Source organism: Oncorhynchus masou, chromosome 28 (assembly GCF_036934945.1).
Source record: "Oncorhynchus masou masou isolate Uvic2021 chromosome 28, UVic_Omas_1.1, whole genome shotgun sequence".
Lineage (NCBI taxonomy): Eukaryota > Metazoa > Chordata > Actinopteri > Salmoniformes > Salmonidae > Oncorhynchus > Oncorhynchus masou.
In genome coordinates this window covers 76470627-76493038 of record NC_088239.1, presented here as the reverse complement: position 1 = coordinate 76493038, position 22412 = coordinate 76470627, and the positions used below count along the sequence as shown (strand labels likewise).

The 22412-nt window shown below is 44.4% G+C and overlaps 1 protein-coding gene across 1 annotated transcript; it reads left to right on the top strand.

Moving 5' to 3' along the window:
• The first annotated feature begins 214 nt into the window (after nucleotides 1-214).
• psmb7 (proteasome 20S subunit beta 7) lies at nucleotides 215-22326 on the top strand. The gene is made up of 8 exons (XM_064943403.1): nucleotides 215-322; nucleotides 1110-1203; nucleotides 1515-1612; nucleotides 5792-5932; nucleotides 6196-6311; nucleotides 11939-11997; nucleotides 21036-21187; nucleotides 22097-22326. The coding sequence occupies exons 1-8, from the start codon at nucleotides 261-263 to the stop codon at nucleotides 22206-22208; spliced, it is 834 nt and encodes a 277-aa protein (XP_064799475.1). The 5' UTR covers nucleotides 215-260; the 3' UTR covers nucleotides 22209-22326.
• The last annotated feature ends 86 nt before the right edge of the window (nucleotides 22327-22412 follow it).

Genomic DNA, 22412 nt, shown 5'->3' with positions numbered 1-22412 from the left:
TACCTGATTCTGATAGCTTTTCGTTGTCCCTTAGCCTCACTCTTCACATGTTTTTAAAGAAATGTATATTTTACAGCACCCATATTAAAAATAAGAGGAGATATGCAAGGAAGAAATTTGAACCACTTGTCACAAGGACCTATAATTTGTCGTAACTTAATTTCATTCAGTTATTCCGGAGGACAATCAGTGTAACCCAGGGAGAAGTTACAGCTTTTAGTGAGCCTCGCTTCCCGGAAGCTGGAATTCAGTACAGGAAAATGGCGACTCTGTCAGTGTGCCAGCCGCAGCTTGGAGGTTTCAGTTTCGAAAATTGCAAGAGGTAAGGATTCAGTGAGATTTCAAAAAGAGCGGTGCATGTCCACGTGTTTAGTGACTTTTATATTTAGAAATTATTTAGAAATGTATTCTCTGTGTTGAGTTATTTGATTTCGGGCCGCTCCATTCTCTTCACGGCCTCCTCGAATGACTCAGACATTTCTCAACGCTGTTTTTCTTGAGTTATGTGATGAATGAAAGAATGGGGGGGGATTTTACAAAATTATTTCGAAGGCTGCGACAATTTACACGTGGTGATGAATACTCAGTTTCAAACTCTCAGAAGTAAAAGTTAGCTACAGTTTGAGTATTAGCTAGCCTAGCTATAGGGCCAATAGTAGCCAGTCCGTAATAGCCGGCTAACGGAAAACGATGCATACCGTAGTTAGTTGGCTAAGGTAGCCGACTTGCTGGCTAGCTACAAGTTGTTTAGTCACAACCGTGTTGAATTTCTAAAATCAAATACATATTGACTTGTCACATTTTTAGTGTCAAGTTTGACATCCATCTCATTTCCCATTGGCTTGCGCTCAACCCGCATCGCTGCCCGCCGATGATACAGCAGATTTTAGTTTGAGACCTATCAATTTACCTGGCCGGATCGTTATCAAATATTGTTGTGTGCAATGGGTGTAGCATATATTTGATTACCTACATTTGATATTGCATTGGCCTACCAACACATTCGTATTAAATTTTACAAGCATAGTCAAGGGCCCATGTAGTTCTGAAGTCACGTGTCGATGACTGTCTAGCATGCACAATTTCTGACCATGTTTCTGTTGTTTTAGGAATGCAGTCTTGGAAGCTGAAGTTACCAAATTGGGATGCAACATACCATCTGCCCGGAAAACAGGCACCACAATCTGTGGGGTTGTTTTTAAGGTAAGGATAACTTTGTTTACATATTTATTTCACCTCTACCATAGTGATGAAGATAACACTACAAATGTACTGATGATAATACATGCTGCTGTGTTTTCCTGAAGTAGCCTAAATTCAGACTGAGCGCTCTATAATTCCACCATTCCTTCCTTTATCCTGTATGTGGTTAAGTTTGATTTAATGTATAAAACTCCACATTTTGACTCAAGAGCTATCAAACATTGAGCAAGAAATGCATGCAATATGCCTACAATCACTCTTTAAAAATGAGATATGTGTACTTCTTGTTTTTTATTTATTTCTCCCTGTAGGATGGGATAGTTCTTGGTGCTGACACCAGGGCCACAGAGGGCATGATTGTGGCAGATAAGAATTGCTCCAAGATTCACTACATCTCCCCAAACATCTAGTAAGTGACCCCTTGTCCAATGTTAGTTTTCTGTTTTAATATTAGTTGTGTGATTTAGGGCTGGGTGATATGGCTAAAATATAATATATGGTATTTTTCACATAATTTATGGTATTTTACAGTTATGTTTTTGAATAATACTAGTTCTAAATGTGGTTTGAGTATCCTGAGGCTGCATTCATTGTAGCTGAGGATTTTAACAAGGCTAATCTGACAACAAGACTCCCTAAATTGTAGCAGCATATCGATTGCGCAACCAGGCTGGTAAAATCCTGGATCATTGTTATTCTAACTTCCGCGACGCATATTAGGCCCTCCTTTCGGAAAAGCTGACCACGACTCCATTTTGATGCTCCCAGCCTACAGACAGAAACTAAAACAAGAAGCTCCCATGCTCAGATCTGTTCAACCCCGGATCGACCAATCTTATTCCACTCTTCAAGGCTGCTTCGATCACGTGGATTGGGATATGTTCCGCATTGCGTCCAACAACAACATTGACGAATGCGCTGATTCGGTGAGCGAGTTCATTAGGAGGTGCATTGATGACGTCGTACCCATAGCAATGATTAAAACATTCCCAAACCAGAAACCGTGGATTGATGGCAGCATTCGAAACTCAAAGTGTAAACCACTGCTTTTAACCAAGGCAAGGTGACCAGAAACATGACTGAATACGAACAGTGTAGCTTTTCCCTCCGCAAGGCAATCAAACAAGCTAAGTGTCAGTATAGAGACAAAGTAGAGTCGCAATTCAACGGCTCAGACACAAGAGGTATGTGGTAGGGTCTACAGTCAATCACGGATTACAAAAAGAAAACCAGCCCCATCGCGGACCAGGATGTCTTGCTCCCAGACAGACTAAATAACTTTTTTGCCCGCTTTGAGGACAATACAGTGCCACTGACACGGCCCGCAACCAAAACCTGCGGACTCTCCTTCATTGCAGCCGCCGTGAGTAAAACATTTAAACGTGTTAACCCTCGCAAGGCTGCAGGCCCAGACAGCATCCCCAGCCGCGTCCTCGGAGCATGCGCAGACCAGCTGGCTGGTGTGTTTGCGGACATATCCAATCAAATCCTTATCCCAGTCTGCTCTTCCTACATGCTTCAAGAGGGTCACCATTGTCCCTGTACCCAAGAAAGCTAAGGTAACTGAGCTAAATGACTACCGCCCCGTAGCACTCACTTCCGTCATCATGAAGTGCTTTGAGAGACTAGTCAAGGACTATTTCACTTCCACCCTACCTGACACCCTAGACCCACTCCAATTTGCTTACTGCCCAAATAGATCCACAGACGACACAATCGCAACCACACTGCTCACTGCCCTAACCCTTCTGGACAAGAGGAATACCTATGTGAGAATGCTGTTCATCGACTACAGCTCAGCATTTAACACCATAGTACCCTCCAAACTCGTCATCAAGTTCGAGACCCTGGCTCTCGACACTGCCCTATGCAACTGGGTACTGGACTTCCTGACGGACCGCCCCCAGGTGGTGAGGGTAGGTAACAACATCTCCACCCCGCTGATCCTCAACACTGGGGCCTCACGGGGCGTTCTGAGCCCTCTCCTGTACTCCCTGTTCACCCACTACTGTGTGGCCATGCACGCCTCCAACTCAATCATCAAGTTTGCAGACGACACCACAGTGGTAGGCTTGATTACCAACAATGACTAGATGGCCTAACAGGGAGGAGGTGAGGGCCCTCGGAGTGTGGTGTCAGGAAAATAACCTCACACTCAACGTCAACAAAACAAAGGAGATGATTGTGGACTTCAGGAAACAGCAGAGGGAGCACCCCCTATCCACATCAACGGGACAGTAGTGCAGAGGGTAGTAGGTTTTAAGTTCCTCGGTGTACACATCCCGGACAAACTGAATTGGCCTACCCACACAGACAGTCGTGAAGAAGGCGCAGCAGCGCCTCTTCAACCTCAGGAGGCTGAAGAAATTTGGGCTTGTCACCAAAAGCACTCACAAACTTCTACAGATGCACAATTGAGAGCAACCTGTCGGGCTGTATCGCCGCCTGGTACGGCAATTGCTCCGCCATCTCCAGAGGGTAGTGAGGTCTACACAACGCATCATCGGGGGCAAACTACCTGCCCTCCAGGACACCTACACCACCCGATGTCACAGGAAGGCCATAAAGATCATCAAGGACAACAACCACCCGAGCCACTGCCTGTTCACCCCGCTATCATCCAGAAGGCGAGTTCAGTACAGGTGCATCAAAGCAGGGACCGCGAGACTGAAAAACAGCTTCTATCTCAAGGCCATCAGACTGTTAAACAGCATTCACTAACATTGAGTGGCTGCTGCCAACTTACTAACTCAACTCCAGCCACTTTAATAATGGAAATTGATGAAAATTGATGTAAAAATGTATCACTAGCCACTTTAAACAATGCCACTTAATGTTTACATACCCTACATTACTCATCTCATATGTATATACTGTACCCTATATAATCTACTGCATCTTTATGTAATACATGTATCACGAGCCACTTTAAACTATGCCACTGTTTACATACCCTACATTACTCATCTCATATGTATATACTGTACGCGATACCATCTACTGCATCTTGCCTATGCCGTTCTGTACCATCACTCATTCATATCTTTATGTACATGTTCTTTATCCCTTTACACTTGTGTGTGTGTGTGTGTATAAGGTAGTCATTTTGGAATTGTTAGATTACTCGTTGGTTATTACTGCATTGTCGGAACTAGAACCACAAGCATTTCGCTACACTTGCGTTAAAATCTGCTAACCATGTGTATGTGACAAATAAAATTTGATTTGAGTAGTTCATAAAGCACATTTAGACCCCAGTGTGGCAACAGATCAATTACAAGTTATTTCAATGGAGTTTTCTCCATTCTGGTAGTTTTATACTGTTTCAATCCACCTCCAAACAAAATTGTCTGCATTTTCATCACTTTCTGCACTTTTTATTATAATTTCCACACTGCTACACATGGCTGCATTATATGTACAAACATCTAGGCCTAGTTAACTGTTGGAATCATGGAAATAAAATAATTATTCTAATTTGATAGTTGGAATATTGTTGGCAGCACCTTGAATACATTGTTTGACAACAAATGGATCCAGTAAGCCAGGGAGGAATTATTGACAGGTTAGGAACCAAAGTGTTGGTCAGTGTTTCCAGGTGGCCCTATTACATGTTTTCCTCCCTCATGTAGCTAGCAAGCTAACATACTCATACTTCGCCTATTCCTCTAATAAGCATATTTGTGCAACAGTATCTTATCTAGCCCTACCCCAGCACTGGTACCAGGCTGTATTAGCTAGCAAGGTTTGCTCTGACTCTTAGTACTTTTAGCAAGCTAGCTAGCCAGCTAACTAGCGATTAGCATTAGTTTCTAACACAATTTATTTTGGCAGCAACTTGCTATGGAAAGACAAACTAGCAGACAGTGGAAAGCAGTATGTCACCAACATCTTGTTGCGTCCATCTGATCATGCAGAGTGAACGGCAAGAAAGTGTTCTTGATTCTGATCGAGCAACTGCTCTCTCCTTGAGTGACGGGCCGGGCTTGGTGTGGTAAGCGGCATGCAGCAAGAGGAGATGGAGAAAGATGACTCCAGTAACAAACGGGCGTAAACTGTAAAAATGGACATTACACGAGCTAGAGATGCGTATCACATTTGACAAGCCAAACAATAAAATACTGTTATAGAAGGTAAAGTAAAAACCCAAACCAGTCCGTGCATCAATACCGGTGTGTATATAGTCAATTATAAGCTGCTCTAATTGTTGGTAAACAGTTTATAATAGAAATAAGGCACCTCGGGGGTTTGTGATAAATGACCAATATACCATGGCTAAGGGCTGTGTCTAGGCACTCCGCGGTGCGTTGTGCATAAGAACAGACTGTAGCTGTGGTATATTGGCCATATACCATACCCACTCGTGCCTTATTGCTTAAATAAGGTATACCGCCAGCCCTAGGGTGAATGACCTAACATGTCTATTGTTTATCTCGGTGCTTCAGTGAACACTGGTTGGAACATGTCCTGCCATTTTAGACTTTAGTATACATCAGAGGCATCACGTGATTTAAAATCAACATTTATTTCAAGTGTGGTTTCATAAGTGCACGTCAACTCCCATAATCCTGACCTCCATTTCATCCAGTTGCTGTGGAGCGGGTACGGCAGCAGACACTGAGATGACCACCCAGATCATCTCCTCTAACCTGGAGCTGCACTCCCTCTCTACGAGCCGGCTGCCCCGCGTGGCCACTGCCAACCGCATGCTCAAGCAGATGCTCTTTAGGTATGCCACCTATCCAGCCCCCCCCCCCCGAGTGTTTGTGGACTTTTGCTCCTCCCTAGTACTTGATTGATGAATTAAGGTCACTGATTAGTAAGGGACCCCCCTCACCTGTTTGTCTAGATCTTAATTGAAAGGGGGGGAAAACAGCAGACATTTGGCCCTCCATGGAATTAGTTTGACAGCCCTGATGTAGAGTAATGCTGGGTGTCTATGTTGTGAAAAGTAGTCAATAGAAAAGAAGGAATAGTTTGTTGCGTTCTCAGATACCAGGGTCACATTGGCGCTGCCCTGGTGCTGGGTGGAGTGGACTGCAACGGGCCCCATCTCTACAGCATCTACCCCCACGGCTCCACTGACAAGCTTCCTTATGTCACTATGGGTGAGTTTACCAGCTAACTACTTCCCCTTTTTTTGTTCTTTGTCTTTAATACTGCCATGCTCCACTAGAGGCTGCTGCTGTTTGCATTCAACTTTTTCTGAAGCTGTTATTCACAGTTAAACCACATTACAATCTACAGATGTGCTCAATCCTGTCAGATGAGTGTATTGTCAAGTCACTTCAGAGAGAGAATGTGAGTTTGGTAGGCCAGGCAGATTTGTCGAGACCGCCACGAGCACAGACCTCATTTCTATCGCAAGACCAAGCAGGGATCCCATCCACGCACATCTACAAACTTCCTACTCACGTCAGTCTACCCTGGTCCAGCTTTTCTGGCTCCATTCAGCTTTACCTCTTTCAGTTGAATGAAAATGGGGAAAGTCAACAAGAGGAGCCATTCTGCAAAATACATACAGAGCTCTTTTTTAAGAACAGCTGTGTGTGTTGAAATGAAGGACCCTGGTCAGTTCCCACGGGTACCCCTCATTCCATTGCAGGTATATGAGGACAGTCCCCCCCTTTCACCAAACACCTGGTGCCCCAACCCTATCCCCACGTCCGGTTGATGCTTATTCAATTCTGCTGTGGGCGGCATCTTTACTCCAAAGCTCAGCTAAACCTCGTATTCATTATGTTTGCTGGGTAAGACAACCGCCCCAAGAATTTTAATTGTTTAGGCCGCTTCAAGTGTTAATTGTTGCTCTCAAAGGTTTCCTCCCTGAATATGTTATGAAATGTGGCCTATAAGCGAAAGAAATCTATCTTAGTCTACATATTAGGGATGGGAAGTATCTGTATTTTCATATCTCTCATCCTGGGATTTACTGTATTAGCAGCTTAGTACACAAAGTGGCACCAAAAAAAATGAAAAAGCCCATTGGGCATCTATTACCAGAATGCAAAAACAAATTGAGCTAATAATAGAGAATTTCCATGGCGGCTCCTAGCTAACGAGCGCAAATGAGAGAGAATTATTGCATAGACAGGCAGTCCAGCTCATAACGTTATACATATATAGGTAGGTGCTACCAAATGTCATTTTTGGTGAGTTTGGCCATTTTACAAGCGAATGTGAATGAGAGACTTTGTGCAAATGAAGAGTACTGGCTCTGGAGCAGTATGTGTTCACACTGTTTGTGTGGAGTCTGGACTCACCAGGGCAATGGGCCTGTCTGCTCTGTTTGGAGAAGATGGGGGAGGAGCAGACAGGCTGAGAATGGAAAGGAGGAAAAACACAAGGAAATCAAAAGGTGGCAGCTGTACAGAACTCATCCAAGAGGCTTTGACTTCTCAAACACGGCAGAAAGCCAACACAATATGATGCCCCGTCACCTTATTAATTCAGCCATTTACTTAGTTAACGTGCCCCCTGAGTTTACCTTGGTAGTTAGCGCAGAATTCTTAAATTTACATGCAGGGGGAAAAAAGATAAAACGCATATGAGAAACACTGCAAGTCAGTTTGTAAAAACGTTGCCCTGCTAAAGCTGTGCCGGTCAACTTTTTAAGTGCTGGTATTGTGAAGTGGGAAAGTCTAGGTGCAACAACTGCTCAGCCTTGAAGTGGTAGGCCACCCAAGCTCATAGAAGCGGACTGCCGAGTACTGAAGTGTGCAGCACTTACAAATCCTCTGTCCTCTGTTGCAACACTCACTACTGAGTTCCAAACTGCCTCTGGAAGCAATGTCAGCACAAGAACTCTTAGTTCTGGAGCTTCAAGAAATGTGTTACTATGGCTGAGCAGCCGCACCCAAGCCTGAGATCACCATGCTCGATACCAAGCATCGGCTGAAGTGGTATAAAGCTCGTCGCCATTGGACTATGGAGGAGTGGAAACACGTTCTCTGGAGTGATGAATCACGCTTCACCATCTTGGAGTCCGACGGACGAATCTGGGTTTGGCAGATGCCAGGAGAACACTACCTACCTGAATGCGTAGCACCAAAGTTTTGTGTGGGAGGAATAACAGTCTGAGGCTGTTTTTCATATTTGGGGCTAGGCCCCTTAGTTCCAGTAAAGGAAATCTTAACACTACAGCATACAATGACATTCTAGACGATTCTGTGATTCCAACTTTGTGGCAACAATTTGGGGAAGGCCCTTTCCTGTTTCAGCATGATAATGCCCCCGTGCACAAAGCGAGGTCCATACAGACAGGGTTTGTTGAGATCGGTGTGGAAGAACTTACCTGGCCTTCAGAGCCCTGACCTCAACCCCATCAGACACCTTTGGGATGAATTGGAACGGCGACTGCAAGCTAGGCCTAATCGCCCAACGTCAGTGCCCAACCTCACTAATGCTCTTGTGGAAGCAAGTCCCTGCAGCAATGTTCCAACATCTAGTGGAAAGCCTTCCCAGAAGAGTGGTGGCTGTTGCAGCAGCAAAGGGAAGACCAATTCCATATTAATGCCCATGATTTTGGAATGAGATGTTCGATGAGCAGGTGTCCGACTAATTTAGTTTCTTTTGCACTTTTCCACTCGGATGAGAATTCACAAACGGGCATTCTATCAACGCTGTGACTGATGTGTACCAACTTTTCTCTGGCATATTTCTCGGTGTAGCCAGCCTATTTGTAGTTTTTTTCCCTCTAAAATGCAAGATTAACTTTAAGAAATACATTGGGAAGTGTAACTGGCTACTTTCTATTATAAACTGAAATATGATGGCCATGCATAGTTTTTGCGGAAAATACTATGCTTTTTCATTAAGCTCATTTAGCTTACCTATGTGGCTGCCAGCCAAATAGCATTGCACTTCTGTTGTCATCTGATAAATGAAGCTATTTTCTGCCTAATGTGTGGTACTAATGTATTTTCGGGGAAGGAAAACTAGTTGCACATCCCTGATTACCTGAAACAAAAAACCAACAGACTTTCAATATAAAACGCGACCCCTGTCAATACACAGCTGGACTCACCTGCTCCCACTTTCTCCAGTTGTGCTCTTTACAAACACTTGACTGGCTCAACTGTTCTGGGGAACTACGGTAAGCTTCATAATGTAAAATAATGTGGCAGGTGAAATGAAGAACGCAAGCTGCTTTATGTCCTAATCTATTGCACAAGTTGACTGCAGGTATTTACTTAAAAGTAGCTACAAATATTAAAATGTATTGAAAAACGTCAAAGAAATAGGTTTGACTTTATTGAAAAACCATGTCTATTTATACACAGTATTTACCGCCCAAGCCTACTACAAATAGCTTTTTCTTTACTCGTTTGGGAGAATGTTGCTTCATTGTACAAACTGGCTTTTCTTCGTTTTGTGGTGATTTTTAAACTAGTTTATCTCCTTCATATTCGACTCTGGTATTTCTCTACTGAGCTACGTGGAAGTGGAGGAAATTTGGCTGAATATTCAGCCACATGAATAATAGAAGCCTGTTTTAAATCGAGTCACTAATAAAAGGAGGCATGTGAGGATTGGGAGAAAGGAAGAGGTTACACACACACTTCCTGCCTCTCTCCGAGAATCGCTTTCCCCGGCGTTTACTCAGGAGGCGTGAGGCCGTCACTTGAAAGGCTATTGCGCTGACAAAGAACCTATGGGGGTTCTTTCACTACACCTTTCCAGCCAACGCTGCAAGATTGTCTGCTTTCTCAGACTTTCCATGAAAATGTAAGAAACTGGGGGGACTAGCTACATATGAAAGTCTCCTTTTTCTCCCACTCCTTATATTGTTATTTTACTATTTGTTTTTTCATTTAATCAATAGCTTTAAAAAAAAAAATGTTTTTGTTCTTTTGTCCCTTCCTACTCTATATACAATAAATATCAACCTCTTAACCCCTGTTTTTCTCCCTCATTTATACCAACCCACTCCCCTTCTCCACCTTCTCTCCCTCTACTATATTTTTGTCTCGTTCCCCCTCTCCGGCCCGGCTCATTCATATTCATGTATCAGTATGTTGCATGTCAGCGAGCGAGGCCTCATATTAGGGAGTCCCACCAGGAGCTCATGTCTGCCCCTTCTAGAGAGTGAAACATGCATGAGAAATGATCAATGGCCTCCTCACATTCCCCCCCGGCACCAATGTCAATTGAATATTGTGCATGTAGTGGAAGTCTCACCATACAATTTTAGAGCCCAGTGACTGATGAGCCAGCGTAACCAGTAGAGCCCGGGGACGGACTGACTGAGCCCGGGTAACCAGCAGAGAGCCCACTGACTGAGCCCGGGTAACCAGCAGAGAGCCCACTGACTGAGCCCGGGTAACCAGTAGAGAGCCCACTGACTGACTGATGAGCCCGGGTAACCAGCAGAGAGCCCACTGACTGAGCCCGGGTAACCAGCAGAGAGCCCACTGACTGAGCCCGGGTAACCAGCAGAGAGCCCGGTGACTGAGCCCGGGTAACCAGTAGAGAGCCCACTGACTGAGATGAGCCCCAGGAGTAACCAGCAGAGAGCCCACTGACTAACCAGAGAGAGCCCGGTGACTGAGCCCGGGTAACCAGCAGAGAGCCCACTGACTGAGCCCGGGTAACCAGCAGAGAGCCCACTGACTGAGCCCGGGTAACCAGCAGAGAGCCCACTGACTGACTGACTGATGAGCCCGGGTAACCAGCAGAGAGCCCGGTGACTGACTGATGAGCCCGTGTAACCAGAGCCATGTTCAGTAGGCACGAAGTGGAAGGAAACTCTGAACCGGAGTGTTACAGGGAGGTGCCATCGGTACTTGTCCAATAAGAAACTGTAATTAGTGTTTGCTGTTGCAAACCGGTGTGCCATAGCAAACTCGACAGGATAGCTAGAGACCAGAATGCCTGTGTGAGCTTACTATGGCTCACATTAAAAAAACTTGAATGTTGAGTTTAGACTTTAGATAAACATTGGGTGAGGCATTGGCCCAACGGCCATGCTTTCACACATTTTGTTCTAAGTCAACCTATTAACCTCTATCGTTCAACCTATTACCTCCATCGAACCATTTAGATGGTCTCCAGGCCTTTTACTCTCCTCTTCACCTTCTACTGTACTGGCAAATCACAATGAAACTCAGCCAGTGCAACTCCTTAATGACTCCCCTGGCAACCTGGCTATAAAACACCAGACAGCGGCCGCACACGGAGAGGAAGATGGCATGATGGATGCTGTGGGGTTAAGGAGAGAAGGGAGAAGGTATGGTAGAAAATGACTCTTCTGTTGTAAAAGAGACACAGCTGTAGAGAAGTCCTAATGGCCAGTCTCCACCAAAACAAAGGGATTCTTCAACTTCCTGCTTCTTGCTTTTGTCACAGCTAAGCACTTTCTTCAGCGAGCTAATTGCCCGCCACATCTGAGGCGCTTTAGAAAATGGACTCCAGGCGCGTCGTTACATCGTGTTTCTTTAAGAAGTGGGCGTTGGAAATGAACAGTCAGCTGAAACCTGAACCAGACATTCAGTCATGGTTACCAGGAGGGACCTTTGTAAGCATTTTTGAAAGTAGTGTTTTTCAAACTTTATGGTCCTCAACATTTTACTTTCCACTGCGACTGTCGTAAACCATTCGGCCCATGTCTTAGTAAGTTGACCCGTAGTCTTGTCTTGGTCACTGGTAAAAAAATAAAAATATTCGATGGTTTAATTCTGGTCACTCCCAACAGTCATTAACCATGCAGTTCTTGTGTTTCTCTGTTCTCTCATAGGTTCTGGATCTCTGGCTGCCATGGCTGTGTTTGAGGACCGCTATAAGCAAGACATGGAGGTGAGTTGGACCTGGCCCATCCGCCATTTTGTACATCCACGCATCATCTTCATGTATCAAAATGGAGGAATACATGGCCATGCACATATTTTAAACCACAATAGTCTAAACAAACCCGCAATTTGAAACAAGTCGACTATGCTTACGACAGCAGAGAATATACACCTGCTTTACCTCATTGTGAAGCTCCTCTGGATTTGGCGAAGCCCTGGGTCAACGGTATGGATAGTCATGTTATGAGCATATACAGTGCCTTGCGAAAGTATTCGCCCCCCTTGAACTTTGCAACCTTTTGCCACATTTCAGGCTTCAAACATAAAGATATAAAACTGTATTTTTTTTTGTGAAGAATCAACAAGTGGGACACAATCATGAAGTGGAACGACATTTATTGGATATTTCAAACCTTTTTAACAAATCAAAAACTGAAAAATTGGGCGTGCAAAATTATTCAGCCCCCTTAAGTTAATACTTTGCAGCGCCACCTTTTGCTGCGATTACAGCTGTAAGTCGCTTGGGGTATGTCTCTATCAATTTTGCACATCGAGAGACTGAAATGTTTTCCCATTCCTCCTTGCAATACAGCTCAAGCGACTTACAGCTGTAATCGCAGCAAAAGGTGGCGCTACAAAGTATTAACTTAAGGGGGCTGAATAATTTTGCACGCCCAATTTTTCAGTTTTTGATTTGTTAAAAAGGTTTGAAATATCCAATAAATGTCGTTCCACTTCATGATTGTGTCCCACTTGTTGTTGATTCTTCACAAAAAAGTACAGTTTTATATCTTTATGTTTGAAGCCTGAAATGTGGCAAAAGGTCGCAAAGTTCAAGGGGGCCGAATACTTTCGCAAGGCACTGTACATCTAAGCCATTTTGTCCTGTTGGACTCCAGCATTTAACTCTCCCTCCAAGATGGTACAGTTTGGCTGTATGGCTTGGTCACGGCAAGGCCCTGGGTGTTAGTGGTTGGAGATGGGGCCACAGTTCTCCTCTCAGTGGACTCCCGTTAAACTGATCAACACACACACACACAAATAATTATGCTACATACACAGTGCTGTGATGGTCATGGAATTTTGGGTGACAGTTGTTTGTGATGTATTCACCCTAGTTATGAGGGTTATTTTCATGACTATACAATTACCGTGCCAGCCCTACATAGTGTCACGCCAACACATCCCTACACACAATATATTTTATCCTACCTCCCACGCTGGTGTCTATATAAATCCTGGCTCTATTTCTGCCTCTCCATTGCCGATTCACCCAAAGAGGAACTTTTTATCCTCTTTTTAAGTGCCATCAAAGGCTTTGCTGAACAAGGGAGCAGAAATATGCCACAGTCGTTTTTGCTATTCGCACATCTTCAGTTGGGTTGTAGGGGGGAGGGAGGCGTGCGTGTGTGCGCAGTTATACAAGTTATCAGAATGCTATTGTATTTCATGGCAACCTGAGTAATGGAGACCGTCGTACACTCAGAACCTGGCTTCACGTGTGTGTGTGGCCGGAGAGAGCAGAGCAGCAGACATCCCGGGGGTCTCTACTCCCTCAACGGGTGTTAGCTAGCTACCTGTCCCAGTGCACAATTGGAGCCAGGATAATGGAGGGAACCAATAATAGAAAAACAGTAATTGGGGGTGAGAAGATAGGGAGGAGTGGAGTTGCGCGCCCCCCCTTTTTGTTTTTCGTAACCTTTTGTCTCTGTCGTTCCATTGAAGTAGGGCTTTCAGGTGCATCAACCTGCAACGTTTCAATGGAGTGAACATGCTGGTAATCGACATCCATTTGAAGACGGCGGAAGGCTGCTGTGGTTGTTGCTCTTGGCACATACTGTAGCGAATTCCCCGGAGACGCCTGTCACGGAGCAACTTCTTCTACTGAATTAAAGGCATTAACGGGGTTTTGTGCTAGTGTTTTATATGGAGGCTTTTGTTGCAGTGTTCTTATTGAAGGGTTCAGGTGTTTCTCATTGAGGGTGGAGATTGGGGTCATGGACTGCCTATCATTGGGGCAGTGGCCATCTACAGTGCCTTGCGAAAGTATTCACCTCCCTTGGCATTTTTCCTGTTTTGTTGGCTTACAACCTGGAATTAAAATATATTTTTGGGTGATTTATCATTTGATTTACACAACTTTGAAGATGCTAATTATTTTTGGGGGTGATACAAACATGAAATATGACAAGAAAACAGAACTTGAGTGTGCATAACTATTCCCCCTCCAAGTCAATACATTGTAGAGCCACCTTCTGCAGCAAATACAGCTGCAAGTCTCTTGGGATATCTCTCTAAACTTGGCACATCTAGCCACTGGGATTTTTGCCCATTCTTCAAGGCAAAACTGCTCCAGCGTCTTCAAGTTGGATGGGTTCCTGCTGGTGTACAGCAATCTAAGTCATACCACAGATTTTCTCTGGAAGACTGAAACAGGTTTCCATCAAGAATTTCCCGGTATTTAGTGCCATCCATCATTCCTTCAAATCTGACCAGTTTCCCAGTCCCTGCCAATGGGGGAAAAACAGCATGATGCTGCCACCACCATGCTTCACTGTGGGGATGGTGTCTTCTGGGTGATGAGAGGTGTTGGGTTTGCGCCAGACAGCATTTTCCTTGATGGCCAAAAAGCTCAATTTTAGTCTCATCTGACCGGTGTACCACCTTCCATATGTTTGGGGAGTCTTTCACATGCCTATTGGCAAACACCAAACGTGTTAGCTTAAGCAATGGCTTTTTTGGGCCACTCTTCCATAAAGCCCACCTCTGTGGAGTGTATGACTTAGTGGTCCTATGGACAGATACTCCCATCTCCGCTGTGGAGCTTTGCAGCTCCTCCAGGGTTATCTTTGGTCTCTTTGTTGCCTGTGGGTTTTGGTGGGCGGCCCTCTCTTGGCAGGTTTGTTGTGGTGCCAAATTCTTTACATTTTATAATAATGGATTTAATGGTGCTCCATGGGATGTTCAAAGTTTCCGATATTTTTTTACAATCGAATCCCGATCTGTACTTCTCCACAACTTTGTCCCTGACCTGTTTGGAGAGCTCCTTGGTCTTCATGGTGCCCCTTGCTTAACCTCTCTGGGTTATGTGGGACGGTAGCATCCCACCTGGCCAAAAGCCAGGGAAAAAGCAGGGCGCCAAATTAAAATAAATTACTATAGAAATCAAACTTTCATTAAATCACACATGCAAGATAGCAAATTAAAGCTACACTTGTTGTGAATCCAGCCAACATGTCAGATTTCAAAAAAGGCTTTTCGGCGAAAGCAAACGATGCTATTATCTGAGGATAGCACCTCCGTAAACAAAGAGAGAGAGAGCATATTTCAACCCTGCAGGCGCGACACAATGCAGATATCAAAGTATAATTCATGCCTTACCTTTGACGAGCTTCTTTTGTTGGCACTCCAATATGTCCCATAAACATCACAAATGGTCCTTTTGTTCGATTAATTCCATCGATATACACTGCTCAAAAAAAATAAAGGGAACACTAAAAGAACACATCCTAGATCTGAATGAATTAAATATTCTTTTTAAATACTTTTTTATTTACGTAGTTGAATGTGCTGACAAAAAATCACACATTATCAATGGAAATTTATCAACCCATGGAGGTCTGGATTAGTAGTGACACTCAAAATTAAAGTGGAAAACCACACTACAGGCTGATCCAACTTTGATGTAATGTCCTTAAAACAAGTCAAAATGAGGCTCAGTAGTGTGTGTGGCCTCCATGTGCCTGTATGACCTCCCTACAACGCCTGGGCATGCTCCTGATGAGGTGGCGGATGGTCTCCTGAGGGATCTCCTCCCAGACCTGGTCTATGGAGCGAGACATGATGTGCTCAATTGGATTCAGGTCTGGGGAATGGGCGGGCCAGTCCATAGCATCAATGCATTCCTCTTGCGCAGGAACTGCTGACACACTCCAGCCACATGAGGTCTAGCATTGTCTTGCATTAGGAGGAACACAGGGCCAACCGCACCAGCATATGGTCTCACAAGGGGTCTGAGGATCTCATCTCGGTACCTAATGGCAGTCAAGCTACCTCTGGCAAGCACATGGAGGGCACAGAGCACAGTGCGGCCCCCCAAAGAAATGCCACCCCACACCATGACTGACCCACCACCAAACCGGTCATGCTGGAGGATGTTGCAGGCAGCAGAACGTTCTCCACGGGCGTCTCCAGACTCATGTCTGTCACGTGCTCAGTGGCGAATTTGCCAATCTTGTTGTTCTCTATGCCAAACGTCCTGCACGGTGTTGGGCTGTAAGCACAACCCCCACCTGTGGACGTCGGGCCCTCATACCACCCTCATGGAGTCTGTTTCTGACCGTTTGAGCAGACACGTGCACTTTTTTTTTTTTTTGCTTCACCAATTTGGATTATTTTGTGTATATCCATTACATGAAATCCAAATAAAAATCCATTTAAAATACAGGTTGTAATGCAACAAAAAATAGGAAAAACGTACTCACCCCATGGGGGGTGAGTACTTTTGCAAGGCACTGTAGTTGAGTGCATGTACATACATCAAGAAAAGTGCTCTGATGTGAAGGAGTACACTGGGCCCACATCTTCAACCCTTGTAGCAATCGCGCTCTTCATCTTCACATTTCTTCCCCCTTGTCCTACTCCACCCTGCGTAGCAGGCTGGGGTTGAGGTGCTGTTCCTTCCTGTCACGGCCTGGTTCAGTTCTGTTCAAGCCGCCTCCTCTGGCCCCCCAGAGAGCAGTAGAGTACAGGCCCTGGGCCCAGTAAGATGGATGACCCATAGCCAGAGTGACACTCCACCAGTCTGTCTGATTTATGAAGTGCCCCTCTGCTCCTCTGTGGGACTGAGGAGGGTTTATGAGACGGCGTGAAAGTGTCAGTCTCTTCTAGGCCTATATACTTCCCCAGTGTTTTTATATATATTTCTCTACTCTTTCTCTCCTGGAGAATAAACAGTAACCCTGCTTATCTATTCTCGACATGAGATGTCATGAACTGTGTTTTGTTGTAAATCTCTTTCTGAGCCTAGTGATCTTAAACGTGAGTGGTGTGTGATGTTACGGGCTAATCTGGGGACCTGCTCCAACATGTTTCTCCGTTAACTATTCTAACTGTGGCAGAAGGGGCTCCGTTGTGTGTTTGGAGAAACACTGCCGTTGTCACCTCGTGTATTATTGACTTGTCGCTAAACCAGATTTTGATGATCAGTATAGAGCATCTGACTGACTTGCAGATATTTTTTTTATTCTGCTGTTTTCTTGACCCCCCCCCCCTCCACCCCAGACCTCCTTTTCTATCCTCATTATCAGCAAGTTGAAATGGCTCTAAACCAGAACAGACAGCTGGAACACGCCTTGTCATTTCCTCCCCTTGTCACTCAACCTCCACTTCCTGCATCTCCACACACAACACGACTTCTAGTTATTACAAATGGAATATGACAAGAAGTCGGGGGGGGGACCGGCTGCGTACCAATATGTAAAGGGGTGTCTGGTAAAGGGGTCTCCATGGGAAAGCGGTGTAGTAAACTGCTGCTTTTATTTGGCACGTGGCCCAATTAGAGATCAAGCCTGCCCCCCGTTCCCGGGAGTCGCCAATACCCTGAAGACGACAGATGTTGAACACTGTCTTCTGTGGCATATTTAATATGGTTATGAAATATTGAAATGGTGTGTGTTGGTGCCGTGGGGAGGCTGTATTATAATGTGGGGCAGGAGGCAGCAGTTATGTTGTTCACACACTGATTGCAGGGGAATACATGTGTCTCAAGTGTGCGTTTACACACTAAAGTGTGCATTTTTATTTCACTCGAGTCTTACTTGAGATGGGTCTCTCAAACTGGGCTTTTCAGTTTACAGGTAGGATCTTTTGGATTGTCTCCTATACGGTACATAATAAACATGCTTGATTTGACTTAGCTAGATGGACTATTTTATATTCTTGTCAGGGTCCATGATATTTTAAGTCCAACCCAGAGCTGGCAGCCATGTTGAATTATGTCATGTGTATATGGCAATGTAGATATCAATGTTATTATAGTGAAAGAGAACTAATAATGAAAAAACTATTTGGTAAACTGAAATAAAATAACACCAGTTTGAAAAACAAACTCTACAGATATTCTACGAGTTTGAGTGGTGAATCTAAAGCAACTGACTAGACGAGGTCGTGAAATTGGAGGTGCATCTGTGACAGCCAAAAGTCGGACACTAAGGCTCAGATCAGCATGGCAGTGTTGCATTGTTTATAAAAGGTTTTCTTTTAGAATGTCAAAATAAGTATGTATCTAACCCCATATCACACATTCACAATCTGAAATGATAATATACAGGGAGTCTACAAAACATTAGGAACACCTGCGCTTTCCATGAGACTCCGGTGAAAGTTATCCCTTATTGGTCACCTGTTAAATCCATTTCAATCATTGTAGATGAAAGGGAGGAGACCAGTTAAAGAAGGATTTTTAACTCTTGAGAGAAATTTTGTCTTGCATGTTTCACTTAAGTGCCTTTGCCTTTTGAACGGGGTATAGTAGTAGGTCCCAGGCGCACCGGTTTGTGTCAAGAACTGGAACGCTACTGTGTTTTTCACACAGATAAATCTTTTCTCGTCTTCAGACCAATCAAAAGCAGGCAGTGCTTTGACCAATGGCAGAGAGGAAGGACGCGGTGATTAATTTTCTCGGGTAGTTTTAGCAAGGTAAATCAGTATTAACTTCATGCAAAACATTAGGAAATGTAGCTGGCTACATTCTTTCTATGGTAAACATAATATATCTGACGGCCGTGCATCGTCTTTGCAAAAAATAACTTGCACTTTCATAGTAAGCTGATTTACTGTGTGGCTGCTAGCCAAATAGTGTTGCACTTCTGTCTTCTAATGAAAACAATGCTATTTTTTTTCTGCTAAATGTATTTTGTGATAACTAGAGTTGCATGGCCCTGATCACTCCACTTGAATCAACAACAAAAAACTACCTTTCAATATAAAACGCAGGTGAAATGATTTAAGACGCAGCGTTTTTTGATGGACTGCATTTTGAGAATGCAGATTTCTGAAAGCTGCTGCGTCCCCTGGTCTTTGTCTCTCCTGTATCATAAATCATATTTTAGGAACTAGGGTGTCTCTCAGCACCACAGCAGCTGCCAGACTATGCTGAATAATTGATGAAACCGTGGACACACAGACGCTTTGTAGAAACATAGCAGTCTCTTTCTCACCCACACCAGTACCACACACCCTGACTTTAGTGTTGTTCCTCCAGCGACCATGGACTGTGAGGGTTTTGTGTTATTCTGAGTGGTGCTGTTTAAAAACACACCAGGTGTCTTCTGGTGTCCGTGTAATGAAGTCCCAGTAGGCCACCCAGCCCACTGCTGGTTAGAGAACCATGACCCAGCCCCTGCTAACCTTAGCACTGTGCTGGTGGTGTCACACACTGGGGATTAGGACAAACACACTCTGAGGATATTTCTTAATCTTGTGTGTTTGCGCAAGAGAATTAGACTGCTCAGGTTTCCAGCTAGGGGTTTGCAGACAGCTAGGGGTGTGTGCACCACTCATCTCTTCTCATCCAGTCAGATGTGTTCTGCGTTGTGTCGGTTGATATTACCTGAATAAAACGGTCTGTTCCATGATAGAACAAACTACTTTAGGCCCTTGGCTGTCTGCAAACCTAAACCAATCTCTTCCATGCTAGATGAGACACAAGCTGTGGGCAAAGTGTTGCCGGCGGCAGTGAAGCTAGTGGATATTAGATGCATCCCTACCGGGAACGATTTTCCTGTTTAGGATGTCGGAATGGTACGAAGACATTTTGGCATGTTGTTTACCGTAGTCATCTCTCTGCAGGGTTAGACTTAAAACCAAGTTAGCCTTATTAAATCCCAGTGGGGGTAAAAACAACAATGAAATTAAGATATATTGAACAACTGTGGAAATTGTAATTCTGTGAGTGGGGTCGTAACCATGGTGTTCTTTTGGACAGACTGCACAATACACTAGTGGAGTTTGATACACGGTCACTAAGTAACGGCTAAATATGCTTATTTAGCAGATGTCTTTAAACTTAGTACGTGTCCCGTGACGGGGTACTCCGTCCTGCAACATCAGCTACCTTTAACATAGTCAACCTGGTTTTAAATGTTCCTGTAGCAGGGCTGAACACCCAGACTACAGAGGAAAGGCCATGAGTCTGAGACACCGCATTTTGTCTTTTTCATTTGATTTATTTTTCAATTCTTTGTCAGAATGTGTCTCAACTCCTCACACCCCCCATTAAACGCCAAGGTGAATTATGAAGCGCTCTTCCTCCCAGATACTAGATGAAGAGCTCTGAGGTGGCGATGGCCTCCACTGTGGAGCCTGGTAGAGCTCACCGGGAAGCACGTCTCCTCCGTTAGCCATTGTGTTAAAACGCTCTGGCTGAGGAGGACCATTTATCTTGCGTGATGTGACAGATGCATTTATCACATGGCCTGGAGAGGATGGGGGGGGCGCTTGAAAATTAGCATCTAGCTCTACAGTACTTCAGGAAGGCGCTACTGCTCTTAGCGATCATTGTCAATAGAGGGAGCCCTTGCTTTTCCCATGGTGTTTGTAGATGGGTGGGAATCCCCACTCACTACTTCTTGCTCAGCTTGAGTTGTCGTTTTTTTTATTTATTTTTTTTACCTTTATTTAACCAGGCAAGTCAGTTAAGAACAAATTCTTATTTTCAATGACGGCCTGGGAACAGTGGGTTAACTGCCTGTTCAAGGGCAGAACGGCAGATTTGTACCTTGTCAGCTCGGGGGTTTGAACTCGCAACCTTCCGGTTACTAGTCCAACGCTCTAACCACTAGGCTACCCTGCCGCCCCATAAGAAGCCACAGCTATAGCCTGATCCAGACACAACCATGTGACCTGTGCAGAAGGCTTATATGTAGGGCTGCTCTACCCCTCCATCCTGAGCAGTAGTGGAATAAGCATTGGATTAATTCACTCAGTACATGAAGAGATGATATTGATCATGTTTACAATAATGATTGTTTTTCCTCTCCTCAGGAGGAAGATGCCAAGCGGCTGGTTCGGGATGCCATCGCGGCTGGCATCTTCAACGACCTTGGCTCCGGCAGCAATATTGACCTGTGTGTCATCACCAAGGGCAGGGTGGACTACCTGAGGCCTCACGACATGGCCAACAAGAAGGGTGTCCGGTAAGGCCACCTACCCACAAACAGTCCCCACAATCTCCCCTCAATAGTCCCCATATTTTGATGAATTATTTGTCCTCATGTCCCTTCACTTGTCACCTTAATGTGGTTCCCATGTCCCATCAGTGTTATTGGTCCCCACTTGGTCACAGCAGTCTCATTCAGTCTGGAGAACAGTTGCTTGCTGACTGGATTGCCTCGTCAATACAAGCACAATAACAAATGGCACAAATTTGTTCATATTGAGTGCAAGAACCTTTGCATGGTTCGAGTATTATTCCTTCCCAAACCCTTAGTCACCCATGACAGAGGATGTTTTCCCCCACAGCAGTGCATCGTTGTTAATCATTCAATTTCTGAATGAGTTCTAGTTATTTGTGTCCTTTTTTAATTTGTTAAGAATGTATTGTTGAGTTGCATTGTTGGTAATGAATCATCTGTAATGGCACGGCGAATGACCCATCCCTTTGGCCTGTTCTGTTTGAAGATGTGTGTATGAGCATGAAGCCTTGCCCCACCAGTGAGTAATAAATACCTAGTTCTGTGTGGAGTGCTCTAGACTTTAACCATAGCATTTTGTTTCACCCACCTGAATACTCTGGTTTGACTACTAACCCACTTAACCCAGCAAGTTTGTGCTTCTCGTGACCTATGCTGCTTGTTCAATTTCATAGAACTAAGTTGCACGTTTTTTTTTTGTCGTAAACTCCAAACAGCACAGTGGCGCAGTGCAAGAGAGAAATGCATTCTCAAGTCACGTGACTCATGGAAGCCATTTTTGTGTTTTACATTGTATTTTACATCCAAGAACTAGCTCCCAGAGGCTCATCAGACCAGTTTATGCTGTATTGAATGTCTATATATATTAAAAAAAAAAAAATAGAATCTAATTCCTTTTATTTTTCCAATCAGAACCGGTAATTACAAGTACAAGCAAGGAACAACCGGAGTCCTGACGAAGTCCGTGATCAAATTGGATCTGGAGGTGGTTGAGGAGACGGTTCAGACTATGGATACCTCTTGAAGCCTCATCGGAACATTCTGTTTTCCCTGTTGTTGCTTCCCAAATTCGCCTTTACTTCCTTCAGTGGAGATGGCATGTTTTTCCATGGTTTAAAATAAAGTTTGCGTTGAGTCTTCAATGTCTCCTAAGTGTTTTGTGACGATGCCATCTCAAATGGTATGTAATTGCTTAGCTAGCTGGCAGTTTGACAAACACGTGAATTGT